This window comes from Theobroma umbraticum, unplaced genomic scaffold (genome assembly GCF_002168275.2).
Source record: "Theobroma umbraticum cultivar Fairchild unplaced genomic scaffold, ASM216827v3 scaffold_30.0, whole genome shotgun sequence".
In the NCBI taxonomy this organism is placed as follows: Eukaryota; Viridiplantae; Streptophyta; class Magnoliopsida; order Malvales; family Malvaceae; genus Theobroma; species Theobroma umbraticum.
This window is the reverse complement of record NW_018397254.1, coordinates 619,620-633,497: the sequence shown is the minus strand read 5'-3', so window position 1 is coordinate 633,497 and position 13,878 is coordinate 619,620. Positions and strand designations below refer to the sequence as shown.

The window sequence follows — 13,878 nt, the reverse complement described above, 5'->3', positions numbered from 1 at the left end:
AAAATAATTTAAAAAAATTTTAAAATATTATACTTAAACCAAACTAATAATTATGACCTTTTCGACAGCCCTCAAGGTGACAGTGGCCTACCGAGAATGACAAGTATAGAGCATAGTCATAACTGTAGTCACGGGAAAATCATCCTTCTTACAAGAAAATGCTAAAGAAAAGACGAGAGATCTGAAGAAGGATAACACAAGTTATGATCTCTTCCCGTATATAAGGAGGAAAGAGTCACAGTGAGCTTGCCAAGCCTTTCATGTGGTGGCCTTGATTGCCCGCCATGTTGGAGATTAAATGAGGAAGGATGGAGGAAGCACGCTTAGGCTTTGCCAATCATTATATTCGTTTCTCAAAGCAACCTTTATCCGTACTTTATCAATTAGTTGCCAATATTCGGAAAAAGATTTGGACAATAACCCATCCCACCGGCACACATGAAACCCGAACCATATTTAGGTCCAGCAATCAATATAGGGTGTGGTGGAAGTGGAAAGTTGGAATTATTTCCCTGTGACTTCCACCCAAAGCAAAGTTATTAGTTATTATGCCTTTGGGTTTTCTTTATAAGCCCCTCCTCACCCACTCCTCATACCAGAATGTGGGAAGCTGAAAACGCAATGGTGAGCATCAAGGCCTTTCTTCTTTTCCTCCTGGTATTTGCCTCCCTGACAACGATCCATCCAGCCGCTGCTGCTGCTGCCACTGGAGTTGTTGGTGCTGCAGAATCACATCAGCAAAGGAAGCAGAGGATGAACCATGGAAGCTTTCGTGGCCCTCGGAAACACCTTCTCAACCCTGCTGTTGAGCACCCACTCCGGCTTCCCAAGTTACCTGTATAGATTCATGTGAATTGTTTATCATAATGACTGTTTTATCTGCTTATGTTTTTCCCTTTTGTACTATGGTAGAATTACAAGTTTCCAGGTTGCCTTATGCCATTATTATAGCTGTTTTTCTTTGATGTTTCCGAGTTTTACCACTTAAGCTCTGAATATTTCCCATTCAGGTTTGTTAAATTCAAAGGAAGGACCCAGCTGTTACTTGTTCAGAGATGAATGAATATGGGAATATCTGATATTTTTCTCTTTATTTTTTTCCCTTTGGATTGGTGATTGGTGGTTGGTGGTGGGTGGTAAGTTATGGAAAAGCAACGCTTGTAAATTCAGCAAACGACGAAAAAGTGCATAAGCTTCCCCACTCTTCTGGTGTGCAAAACCATAGAATGGCTTGCTAGGAACTCAAAGTACGATACTCATCAGGTAAAAAAGCCCTCATCCGATTCCTTGCTGACTATGTCAAGAAAAGGAAAAGGCAAAGAGGGGGTTGAAGAAATTGACTTCATCGGCTTTAATAAAGCAAATACATAAATGAGTGAGAGAGAGAGAGAGAGAAAGGGGATACCACACATGGCTAAACTGTATGGCTGAAGTTATGGAAGCCATAGGTCTGACATACAGAGTTCCAAGGAAGTTTGATCGTCTTGACTTGGCAATTTGCTGATCTGTCTTCTGAACTAACGATTCCTCAAATTGACGAGCTATTTATTGAATTGCAACCGTTGGCATTTGAAATTCTTACAACATATCTATATCTAAGCAAATTTCTCAGGAACCCCAAAAAGGCAGTTGGCAAGCATGCTCATCCATTGCAAAGTGCAATAACAGATGCCATAGTGCCTAGCAAACTCATGACAATCTCCTTTCCTTCAAGCCTATAACTGGATTAGGAAAGTGGAAACAAAAGACTACCCAATCCAAATAATTGGCTACTACACTTGCAGTCAGTTCCTATGCGAAAAAGCCAACAGGAAAGGTGTTAAAACTAGTAAAATAAATACAAATGGTGGTGATTTCATCCAAGAACAAATATGGAGAAGAGTAATAGGTCAGCAGGGTTAGTGGACTGAAGCTTTGATGCCATTTATTAGATGTACAGGTGTGAGGGTAACCTTTCCATGATCTATATATTCAACCAAATAGGTGCCAAAAAATAAATACACTTTGAACTTATATATGCAAATTATTCCGAGTTGAACTCTAACCAAGATTTGGTATCAGGCTTCAGATCCCAGATGCATTACATTCTTCAAGAAGGTTTAATAAATTATGTTCTGGGGCACTCAGAGAAGGCAAAATCAGCCGATTAGAATGAGTTGGCTGGGGTTTTGTTCCAGTTGCTTCAGATTCAAGGCTGTCTCCATCCTTCATAACTGGCAAGTCACCTCTCCTTATTACGCCAGCTGATACACGCTCCTTCCAGATTCTTCCATCCTGATGACAGAAGAAATACAAAGTATATGAATTTTAACTTCCTGACAATTAAACAAGTTCATAAGAGATGGTTTGTACAATTCCAGACCACCACTACGAAAAATGAATGAAGATGTCAACTGTCACTAGCTTTGAGAACCTGCATGATCATTTCATCATATACAACCATGCATACCAGAAAATAAAAACCTGTGAATGGTATGAACCTCAAAAACTTAAATAAGGTTTCTTTTATCATAAGACTATATAATAGTTGGACCTATCATTAAGATGCAGTCCCAAAGAACCATTTTCCTTATACCACCATCAACAGCAGTTGGGCGAATAGATACTCACTACTCAAGCTATATTTTAATGAATTGAGCATAAAGTCTTAATTGTCTCATAACTTTATTTTCTAAGTTAGTGCAATCTGCGGTAAAGAACTTGGTTAAGAACATAGAAACAAAAAACAAGTCTCAAAAGCTTACATTTAGAATTGAAGGTTCAGGTAGTGGGCATTGAATTGGTTGGTCATTGTCCAAAGGCTCAATCGGATGTTCGACTGGCTTAAACTCAACTGCTACTTCAATCCCATGAGTAGTAGCAGTAGCAGCCGTAGCTGAAGCTGCAATATCCGGATTTGGGGGCATAACTTCCCTTTCTTCCTGCACCACAAATGGCAGCTCATTAGTCATTTGCAACAAGAAGCTAACAACTCCGATTAGAAGTGCAAAAGCACTTAAAGCGAATGACAGGACTCAGGAGCTGGATGCATAAAAGGGAAAACAAGCTTTCAACATAATTATATTGAGCAAAAAAAAAGAAATTCAAGAAAGATAAATTCCTGCAACAATAGCAGAACTCAGTCTAATAGGTCTTTGAATATCCAAAGAGCCCAACAACCCAAAAGCATCTATACTAGGCATCTATAATTATATATATCACCATAAAACAGATTACTGATCATGACATCTGGGTGTAGCTCATATCTCTTGTAGTAATCAAATCAAGTACACAATGGCACATGATGACAGAATTCTATCAAGAAATCCCAAAATTAAACCTATTTGAAAAGAAAAAGGTCAAAGTTAAAACCATATTACTGAAGTCGTAACAAGTATCACAAGAAATAGTCAGATCACAAAATGAAGGCATGATATCTCAAAGTACATCAACCAATTCCAACATAACCAAGAATATGCTTAACATCTAACTTCTAAAGACCAATGTTTGGCCCAAATCAAAGCATAGGAAACAAGAAATTAAAAAGAAAAATGCAAATTAGGCCGTATAAACAGGTCAATCCAAATAAAGAATACCCAATTAACTAATCCAAAAAAAAAAAACAAAGACCCAACAAAATATACAAAAAAGAAAGGTTTCCTTAGATTCACATGTTCCAGATTCCATTAAAACAAACCTCTAGAAAAATTACTAAATAAAAGAAACAGAAGAAGAGTTCTTACAAGAGCACTCTGGGAACGTCGATGACCGGCCCTGCCAACAGAAAATCTGGAAAAAATACCAACCATGTTGTTTTTCCCACCTATGGAAAACTCTAATTCAGACCAAAGGGTACTCCGATCTTAGCTTCGTTTGTAGACAAAAAAAAATTTCAAGTCAGCTGAGACCCAGAGTTATTTATTGCAAACTCAAATGATGTTACAGTTTCTCTCTCTACAGCTAAGGATGAGGAGAGAGACCGAGAGAAGCTGATAAGAGTGGGGGCTTTCGGTTAGGCTTTGCTTTGTTTTAGTTTGCTTTGCGTAATGGGTTTTGTCTGTTGGGATTCTGTGTCTTTTCTTTTTCTTAAAAAAAAAACAATCTTTTTAATGTCGAAAACTACTACAAATATTTTACTATTGTTAGTACTATTTACTACGAAGAGAAAGAAAAAGACACTCGAGAGACTCCATGTGGAAGAGGACAAGAAAGAGGCAGCTGGCAAGTGGAGTTTAGAGCTGTTCAGTTGACGGGGATCATAGCCTAAAACTTGGCCAAATGGTTTATTTAAGAATTGAGCACCACAGCCCGGAGGTTGGTTTCCATTGGTTAGGTGGCTTTCGAGTGGCAAGCGGCGTTTGCTGCCCAATGTCTATGCTTTAGCTGTCCCACAGGCGACCTGTCTAGCTGGAAACTGCTCCTACTTTTTCACCCGCCGTTTCCATGGCGTGAAAACATCATCTCTTCTTTCTAAAATGATTTTCTTTTGAAGAAAAAGGAGTGGAATAATAGTATTAAGACTGCTAGAGATGGATAAGTACACTTTTCTATAAGGATTTTGCAGTGCTCTTTGAACAACATGCTGCTCACATGTCAGACATAGAAGGCTGAATAAGAATGATTTCGACCTTTTTGGGTTTTTCACCATTCTTCACTATTTGCAGGCACAGAGAGCGGGTGTCGCTTGAAAAGAGAATTACCGGTTAAAAAAGAAAAGTAGGAGGACTTGGAAGATCAGGAAAACTTTGTATCTGCAAACAATGAAGAGCAGTTTTCCAAGCCCGGAATAACAAATTTTCAGAAGCAGGAAACTGGACTTAAACTATAATTCTTATATATACACTCAAAAGCTTAAACTAAACAATACATTCAGCAAACTTTCAGAGTCTTGAAAACACAAGGGAAAGTTCTGATACTTCAAGATTTGGAGTTTTGCAATTCCATCAGACTTTACAAAGGGCAAGATCTTCACTTCCAAAGCACTAATCTCCTTCACAATATGACATTGCAGTAAGCCTGTAGCTTCACTTCCAGGATCTATGAATCAGAAAGTTTGAACATACAGCTCATCCTGGGAAGCATATATTGGCTTGTATACTCATAGGAAGCAGCCTGCAGCTTGGATCAATCTCTGTTTGTATGGCTAACTGAGGAAACCCCTGCATAAAAACAACTTCACAATGAATTTTCGGCACTAACAATCAGAGATCTCATCAAACCTAGAAAAGCACAAAATTGATTGCATAATCAAGATCACAACTTTTTATCGAGGCAATCAAAATATCATGGGATGTATTGAAGTGTGGCTCAAGTACATGCAGATTGTGCAGGAAAATATCTTGAAGAATCACTCAAAAGTAACAAATTCATTCACGTACCAACATTAGGACATTGATGATTTCTTGGTATCCTAATAAAACAGCTAGAGCTGCCTTTCAGTCAAATCACTTGGTTTCCTTAACCCAGAAAAATAATCTTTTCTGCGCATTATACAGAAACAGCCGTGCATCAGAAAGTGAAAACAGAGAAGTCAGAGAGCTACACATGGTGTGAAGTTATGAATTTTCTCATTATAAGTCATCCATTAATAGAGTAAACATCAACTTATACTCCTGGCCAAAAGGAAAAACATTGACTTATACCAGCTGTATAATTTTTTTTTTCACTATACATAGTGCTTTTTCATTAATTTTTTTAATTACATAGATTTATAGTAATATAATTAGTTGAATAATTACAAGTGATAGAATTATTGAGTATAATATTAATAAATTTATGATTGTTTAAATGGTAGAGAAAATGATTTTTTTTTTTTGGTTTTTGAAAATTTAGAATGAGAAAAACTTGGTGAAAGAACTTTGAAAAGGAAAGGAAGAACTGAAATTAATTAATAAAGCAGGAAAAAATAAATGATTAAAAATAGTGAAAAAAACCTTTATCCATGGCTAGAGTTGAATGACAGAAAGAAAACCAGAAACAGCTCCCAGACTCTCAATGCTCTCAAACACCAATTACTTTCCCTCTCTTGATGCTCTTACTCTCTGCTTCTAACCTCCTTGCATAGCAACTTGGGGCCCAATTTTTCTTTTTTTTTTTTGGGATAAAAGTTATAGTTTCATACTTGCTACACATTACATTTAAAAATATTAATTGTATACACTATGTCTAATGCATAATTTAGAATTAAACACACTTCCTAGGTAGGATTTAATTGGAAAAGGGCTGTAGATTCAAGCCATAATTAGATATGTATATAATTCTTTTTAAATTATTTTTTGAAAAAATTGTCCATTTATTATTCCTCTTTACAAATTCTGTTTTTATTTTCTAATAAATTTATTTTTTCAACTCTATAATTACTTATGAGTTCATATATATATATATATTCACATTCACAGAAAAAAACACACGTATGTTAAAATTTTAATAAATAATAATAATAATAATAATAATAAAACACATATGAAAAAAAATAATAACATATAGATAGTATAATAAAACTCGATAAATTCGATAGAAATACTAAAGTGCAAAGCGCAAAAAGATCTCTAAAGAATGCTCGAGCGAGCGAGCAAGCAATCAATATATTTTCAAGCTTGCTTTTCATTTCCTCATCTTTTGTCGACAAATGAATATACATACTCACATTCACAAAAGAAACACATGTACGCTAAAATTTTTAAAAATTAAATATATAAATAAGAAAAAAGAAACACATACAAAGAAAAAAAGAATAATATATAGATAGTACAATAAAACTCAACAACCTCGATAGAGATACCAAAGTGCAAAGTGCAAAATGACCTCAAAAAAATGCTCAAGGGAGCAAGCAATCGATATATTCTTGAGCTTGCCTTTCACTCAACCTCATCATCATTCATCGGCAAATGAATATATATACTTACATTCATAAAAGAAACACATGTACATTAAAATTTTAAAAAATAAATAAATATATAAAAAAACACTCACAAAGAAACAGAAAACAACATATAGATAGTACAATAAAAATCGACAAACTCAATAGAGATATCAAAGTGTAAAGTATAAAAAGACCTCGAAAGAATGCTCGAGCCAGCAAGCAAACAATATATTCCCAAGCTTGCCTTTCACTTGACCTCATCCTTCGTTGACAAATGAATATACATACTTACATTCACAAAAGAAATACGTACATATTAAAATTTTTTTTAAAAAATACATATATAAATAAAAGGAAAAAGAAACACACATAAAAAAAGAGAATGACATATTAATAGTACAATAAAGCTTGACAAACTAGATAGAGATACCAAAGTGCAAAGTGTGTAAAGACCTGCAAAGAATGTTCAAGCGAGCAAGCAATCAATATATTCCCGAACTTGCCTTTCACTCAACCTCATCCTTCATTGGCAAATGAATATACATACTCCCATTCATAGAAGAAACATGTATATGTTAAAATTTTTTAAAATAAATATATAAATAAAAAAACACACATACTAAGAAAAAGAAAATGATTTATAAATAATACAATAAAACTCGACAAACATATCAAAGTCCAAAACGCAAAATGACCTCAAAAAAATGCTCGAGTAAGCAAGCAATCCATATATTCCCGAACTTGCCTTTCACTCAACCTCATCCTTCATTGGCAAATGAATATACTACTCCCATTCATAGAAGAAACATGTATATGTTAAAATTTTTTAAAATAAATATATAAATAAAAAAAAACACACATACTAAGAAAAAGAAAATGATTTATAAATAATACAATAAAACTCGACAAACATATCAAGTCCAAAACGCAAAATGACCTCAAAAAAATGCTCGAGTAAGCAAGCAATCCATATATTCCCGAACTTGCCTTTCACTTGACCTCACCCTTCGTCCACAAATGAATTCGCTTCTCTTCCAATAAGAATTACTCACTGACAAATGAATGTGCTTCTATTAGAAAGTAATAGAATAAGAATTACTTGTGCGTTTAACAATTTTGATAAGAGTGGATTAAAAAAAAGAGAGAAAGTGTACTATAATAATTCTTTACTTAAGAAACTCAAATAAGTTGCAATATTCTTGTTTCTTAACCTAAAAAGCTTTTGTAGGGAATAACAGTCAAGTCTCATGCCAGCTATAGAAAACTTTTGTTACGAAAAGAAAAGCCAAAGAGGAAGGTACCCCCAACATGTGAATCATGCTAGGCTTATGTTTGACATTTTGTATATGAAAGAAGATAATATATATATATATATATAAATATAATTCTTTCATAAATCTCATTTTTATAACCCCGAATTCGAATACAATATCTTAAAGTTAAAATTTTTTACTTTAAAAGTTAGGGGTGCCTGAGGTTTTTTATATAAAAATAAATGGTTGCTAAATGTGACAAAGATTTTGATTACATAAAATAAGAATAATTTAATACTCTCTCATTTCCTGTTTTTTTTCTTTATCCAACTTTACCCTTCATTTGTTCCTTTTTATGTTTCAATATTTTCTCTATTATTCCTCTCTCTCTCTCTCTCTCTCTCTTCCAATTTTCTTCAATCCTTATTTCCTTTTTTTTAAAAATTTTTCTTCTTCTTCTTCTTTATATATTTCTTTTTCTTTTTCCTGTTTATTTAATTCTTAATCTTCTCTTGGTACCTTTTGTTATGTTTCTTTAGTCATATTCTTTCCCATTCATCTTCAATTTGAAATCTCACTCATTTTTTCTTAATTTTATATTTCATTAATATACTGTTTTTCTCATAGTTATTATGAAAGCTGAACAATTAGTTAGTTGTTTAGTATTCTCTCTTTAGGTGAAATTGTGAAGTTTTCTGTTAAGATGGTTAAATAAAAAATTAAAACTGAAGATAAAATCAATAGATTGGCAGAGCTTGGTAATTAAATAGATCAAATCATACCTAGGTTTCTAACTAATTTTCTTAATTAAAGCTTAGTGATTAATTAAACAGAGTAAAAATATAAGAAAATGACTGTAGCAAAAACACGATTAATCCTTCCCTTGTAAAACAAGGGCAAGGGCGAGGCAGCGAGGGCCACTCTTTTAATATAAGAAGACGAAGAAATGGCTTGATGCCTATGTTTATTGGTTTGCTACTAACAAGAGTGAACCTAAGAGTGTGCTTTTCAAGAAAAAAGAAAAACAAGAGTGAACCGAAGAAGAAAACGAGAGTGGGAGGATATGATTAAGCTCACGCCAGCTCTAACTACTGCTCTATACTTCATCAAGAAGATTTGGGATGAATGGAATATCCGAGGGGCTCTTATGTTTAGCCTCCTCTTGCAGAGCTTCCTGACTTTGGTCGCCCCATTCAGAATATCCACAAGGAGGAGACCCTTGATTGCGCTCATCTGGTGTGCTTACTTGATCGCTGATGCAGCTGCTAATTATGCTATTGGTCTCATCACCAACAGCCAACGCACCCAATCTAATCCTTCTGGCCTTAAGGGAGACAGCGATCTTTTAGCATTTTGGGCTCCCTTCCTCTTACTACACCTTGGTTGTCCTGATACCATTACAGCTTTTTCTCTTGAGGATAATGAACTCTGGCTGAGGCACATGCTTAGCCTCATCCTCCAAGCCATAGCCGCTCTTTATGTCTTCATTCAATCTCTTCCCAGAAACAAGTTGCAGGTCCCCACATTGCTTATGCTTGTTGCCGGAATTATCAAGTATGCTGAGCGGATTTGTGCTTTGTTCCTTGCAAGCTTGGACAGATTCCGGGACTCCATGCTCCAGAAACCAGATCCTGGGCCCGACTATGCACGGCTTATGAAGAAATATGCTTCTATGAAAGAGGGCAATCTTCCAACGAGAATAATTACGGTACAAGAGCCTGAAAAAGAAGTCAAGGAAACGAAGCAAGGCAAATTGGATGATTTAGAAGTGGTGCATTATGCTTATCACTTCTTTGAAACCTTCAAGGGACTTGTGGTCGATCTCATGTTTAGTATCCACGCGCGCAAGGAGAGCCGAGACTTCTTCTTAGCGAGGGAACCGGTAGATGCTTTAAGAGTAATAGAGGTTGAACTCACCTTCATATATGGGGTTTTCTATACCAAGATGAAGGTAATGCATTCTATTGTAGGCTATCTTTTCCGATTCACAGCCTTTGGGTCCGTTTTAGCGGCTCTTGGGCTCTTCCATTTTAAAGCAAACAAAAATGAATACGATCCATTTAATGTCAAAATCACCTACATCTTGCTCCTCGGTGCCATTGCCCTGGAGGTTGTAGCGTTCCTCATGCTCATTTTCTCCGATTGGACTTTTGCTTCCATCAAGAGCCCTGTTCGTTCAATTATTTTATTTCCGGTGGCTGCTATCTTCAGGGGCTTCCTTGCTGTCAAGAGGCGTCGGTGGTACGACTATAAATGTATGGGAGTGAACTTTGGAGCCTTGGGTACACGCATTCTGTTTCGCAGGTGGTCTGAATCTGTCTCAGCACACAACTTCATAAGGTATTGCCTGCATAGCAGTCCGAGCACAATCCATGAACCCTCCAGTTGTGGGAATTTCAGCCTTCGAAAAAAAAGTACAATTAAAGTTGCGGAGTTCAGGGAAAAGCATTTGCCTCAGCTGTTGCCAAACTCTGTTGTCAGGGCTTTACAAAGAATAAAAAAAAACAATGTTGTCGGTAAAGCCATTTGGTTTTTCTGCTTTATTCCAAGAACCATCACTACAAAGACGAGCCTTAAGGATTTTCTGGATGAAATAAGATACGTGTCCCAAGAGCCATTAACTAAGGAGTTATGGGAATTTATCTTTGCGGAGCTCAAAGCAAAATCCGTCTTCGCAGATAGTCCAGAAGATGCCAAGAGGATATCCTCAAGTAGAGGTGAATGGGCTCTGAGTATATCGGCAGAATCTGATTATAGCAACCTAATGGAATTTGCAGGTGATCAGGTCGAATACGATGAGAGCCTTCTTTTGTGGCACATTGCCACTGACATCTGCCACTACACTGACACTGACAATTGGAACGACCCCGATTCGAAAAATCGACGGTTCAGTAAGCTTCTCTCAGATTACATGTTGTACATTTTAGTTATGCGGCCAACTATGATGTCCAATGTAGCGGGTATAGGAAAAATAAGATTCCAAGACACTTGTGCCGAGGCTGAAAGGTTATTTCAGAAAACAGGTTTAGGACCAAATCAAGACAGGAAGGCCTGCAAAGAAATTTATGACGTCAATACAGAGGTTAAACCTGTGTACCTGAAGGGAGATAGAAGTAAATCCGTGTTGTTTGATGCATGCAGGCTGGCCAAAGAGCTAAACAAATTGGGAGAGAAGAAATGGTTGTTAATGAGCAAGGTATGGGTGGAATTACTCTCCTATGCTGCAACCCAATGCAAAGCAAGCTCACATGCTCAGCAAATAAGCAAAGGTGGGGAGCTTATTACTTTTGTTTGGTTACTGATGGCTCACCTTGGTCTTGGCCATTACTTCCAAACCAATACATTGGCCAAACTGGTTCCCGGAAAGTAAACAAATTTGTTTACAAGTGGATCCATTTATGTTTAAGGCTCAAAAATAAATTATAGTGTTTGCACTGGTGTGGTCGCACCCAGGTGTCTGACTTATTTGTCTTAAAACTATTTATGTAATAATTTTACTTTCTTTCTTCTCTGTGTTTTTATCTTCGCGTAATGCTCTCAGGTCTCAGCCTTCCAACATTTCTCCCTCATTTGGTTGTGTCGCCATATCCATGTGGTTGGTGGTGACGGAATCAATAACAATCATTGTCAAACATTATGCTATTAATTTTATAATATATATATATATATAATGTTTTGAGAAAGGGGATTTGAATATCATAATTATTGAGTAAGAGATATTATCCATTGTTAAAATAAATGTACTCGAATCTCTTTTATGGAAATATTGTTGAAGGGAGTAAAAATTTAAAAAGTTTCAAATACTGTCTTAAACATAATTATTAATATGGGATCAGATCGATATTTCTATTTGATTTGTATTTAAAACATTATATTAACTTAAAATCACTTAAATATTATTAATAAGATTTGAATATGATTTTATAGATCATTAAGTAATTAAGGCATTATGTTTATATATATTTTTAAAATATTTATTAAACATATATTTTATTTCATTTAATTAAGTTTTTGTATTTTTATTTTGAATCAAATGAATTTTACTTTTATTTGAGTTAAATATATTTTGATTAATGGTAAATAATATAATTACATATTTGATTTAAAATAAAAATATAAATACTTAATTAAAAAAATAAAAAATAAAACTTTATTTTATTTTTTAAAAATAATTCATGAATTTTTTTAGCATTATGTCTATTAATTATTTAAAAGTACAATTGCAAATTATATATATTTAAATAAAAAATAAATTATCCCACCTCCTATATTTCGGTCATCAAGCGATGGCTGCTGTAGGAGGGAATAGACAAAACATCGAGGCAAGCAATCAGGGACAATCGGAGCGCACCCAAAGGAATGAAAACACTACGATTTTGTGGGAAAGCTTCCCCCAAAAACTACACCTCGATGGCTGAGAGTTATTTTCGAGAAGTATGGGAATATTCTGGATGTTTTTATGCCAAGAAAATTATCAAACAAAGGGAAAGCTTTTGGCTTTATTCATTATCAGTCACTAAGCGATGCTTAGGTGGCGATTAAAAGTTCACATGGGGTTTGGTTCTTTGATTGCAAGTTGGGAGTTTACCTAGCTAAACACAACTCGCGTCAAACTTACTGGCGGCGGAGAGACGAATCACTGAGCTCAGGTTCAAAAGATGCTCAGACTGGACCACGTGCTCAGGCAAAGCTCAACCCAATTCTCAGGTGAATTTAGATGATAGAAACAGAGATACATTAAAATCCCAAAATTTGGGTTTTGATCCTGGGCATTCGAATATCAGGGGCTCCGCTGCTAATAGTGTGCGGGGATCTAAATCTTATTTGCAGGCCGTGATAGAGGGGGAAGCTGAACAACCGGAACCCACGCTGCTGCCTCCACCGAGCCCCATCGGGACACAAGATATGTTCTGGGTTCATTGAGAATGAAAACTTACATTGGCTTGAAAGAAGTCTTGTAGCTGTTTGCAAGAATTACAGTGAACCTGAAGATGTGGAAAAATTGATGCGGGAAGATGGGAGGAATGGGATATCCATCAGGCGTGTTGTGGGTTTTCATTTTCTGATTTATTTCGAAAATAGGGTAAAATTTGAAGAAGACAAAGCTGGGAATAGGTCATGGCTTGAATAATGGTTTGACAAGGTAGATGTCTGCTCTCCAAACTCGGGCATCAATGCTAGGAGATGTTGGATTTCTTGTTCACGGATCCCCATTCATGCATGGAGTAGGACAACTTTCTACAATATTGCGAAATTATGGGGTGAGCTCATCTGTCTAGGGGATGAAACAATGAGGTTTCAATCCTTTGAAAGGACCACGATGCTGATCACAACTAACAGTTTGCAAACCATTGATGAGTATATTCATCTTGCTGTGTGAAACCAGTTTTTTTCTATTAACGTACAAGAATTTGCTCCTGAATGTGTCGCAGAATATCCAGGTTGGTCTAAATGGAAAGAATTTGACTGTGCTTCTTGCTCCTCTTCTGAATTCTCATCCAAAGAAAACCACCCATGTCACATGGAAGCAGATGACGCTGGGGGTGCGGGGTAGAGTCAGCGTATGAGGGGCAAAAGCAAGGCGCCATTGACAAGTGAAGAGATTATTTTGCCCTTGCAAGCAAAGGGACCATGCGACCCATTTAGTTCTTCAAGTCCAAATGAATGTAGAAGCATTGGGTTGACTATAGACTGGAAAGGCCACCTAATAGGAGCCCAACCCGAAGCAACTAGGGAAATTTCCAGTGAGCCAAGCAATAGCCCAAAAAGAGGAGTACCAAGCCC

The 13,878-nt window shown here is 36.1% G+C and overlaps 2 protein-coding genes and 1 long non-coding RNA gene across 3 annotated transcripts; 1 reads left to right on the top strand and 2 right to left on the bottom strand.

The window, feature by feature from the left end:
• Window positions 1–1,788: 1,788 nt before the first annotated feature.
• LOC110422910 (cystic fibrosis transmembrane conductance regulator) lies at window positions 1,789–4,031 on the bottom strand. The gene is made up of 3 exons (XM_021436942.2): window positions 3,723–4,031; window positions 2,745–2,921; window positions 1,789–2,274 (listed from the first exon to the last, which is right to left on the bottom strand). Exons 1-3 carry the CDS (start codon window positions 3,786–3,788, stop codon window positions 2,065–2,067), a joined length of 453 nt encoding a protein of 150 aa, XP_021292617.1. The 5' UTR covers window positions 3,789–4,031; the 3' UTR covers window positions 1,789–2,064.
• A 734-nt stretch (window positions 4,032–4,765) lies between these two features.
• On the bottom strand, window positions 4,766–6,362 carry LOC110424132 (uncharacterized). The gene is made up of 3 exons (XR_002445883.2): window positions 5,913–6,362; window positions 5,358–5,459; window positions 4,766–5,138 (listed from the first exon to the last, which is right to left on the bottom strand). It is a non-coding gene; the product is annotated as an uncharacterized LOC110424132 (long non-coding RNA).
• A 2,658-nt stretch (window positions 6,363–9,020) lies between these two features.
• LOC110416573 (uncharacterized) lies at window positions 9,021–11,705 on the top strand. Its single transcript, XM_021428587.1, has one exon. It carries the CDS (start codon window positions 9,158–9,160, stop codon window positions 11,462–11,464), a length of 2,307 nt encoding a protein of 768 aa, XP_021284262.1. The 5' UTR covers window positions 9,021–9,157; the 3' UTR covers window positions 11,465–11,705.
• The last annotated feature ends 2,173 nt before the right edge of the window (window positions 11,706–13,878 follow it).

Coding starts and splice junctions, on each gene's coding strand:
- LOC110422910 (XM_021436942.2), bottom strand. CDS start 3,788: ATGGTTGGTATTTTTTCCAGATTTTCTGTTGGCAGGGCCGGTCATCGA. Junction 2,922..3,722: donor GACGTTCCCAGAGTGCTCTT/GTAAGAACTCTT, acceptor TTTGTGGTGCAG/GAAGAAAGGGAAGTTATGCC. Junction 2,275..2,744: donor CTGAACCTTCAATTCTAAAT/GTAAGCTTTTGA, acceptor TTCTGTCATCAG/GATGGAAGAATCTGGAAGGA.
- LOC110416573 (XM_021428587.1), top strand. CDS start 9,158: ATGATTAAGCTCACGCCAGCTCTAACTACTGCTCTATACTTCATCAAG.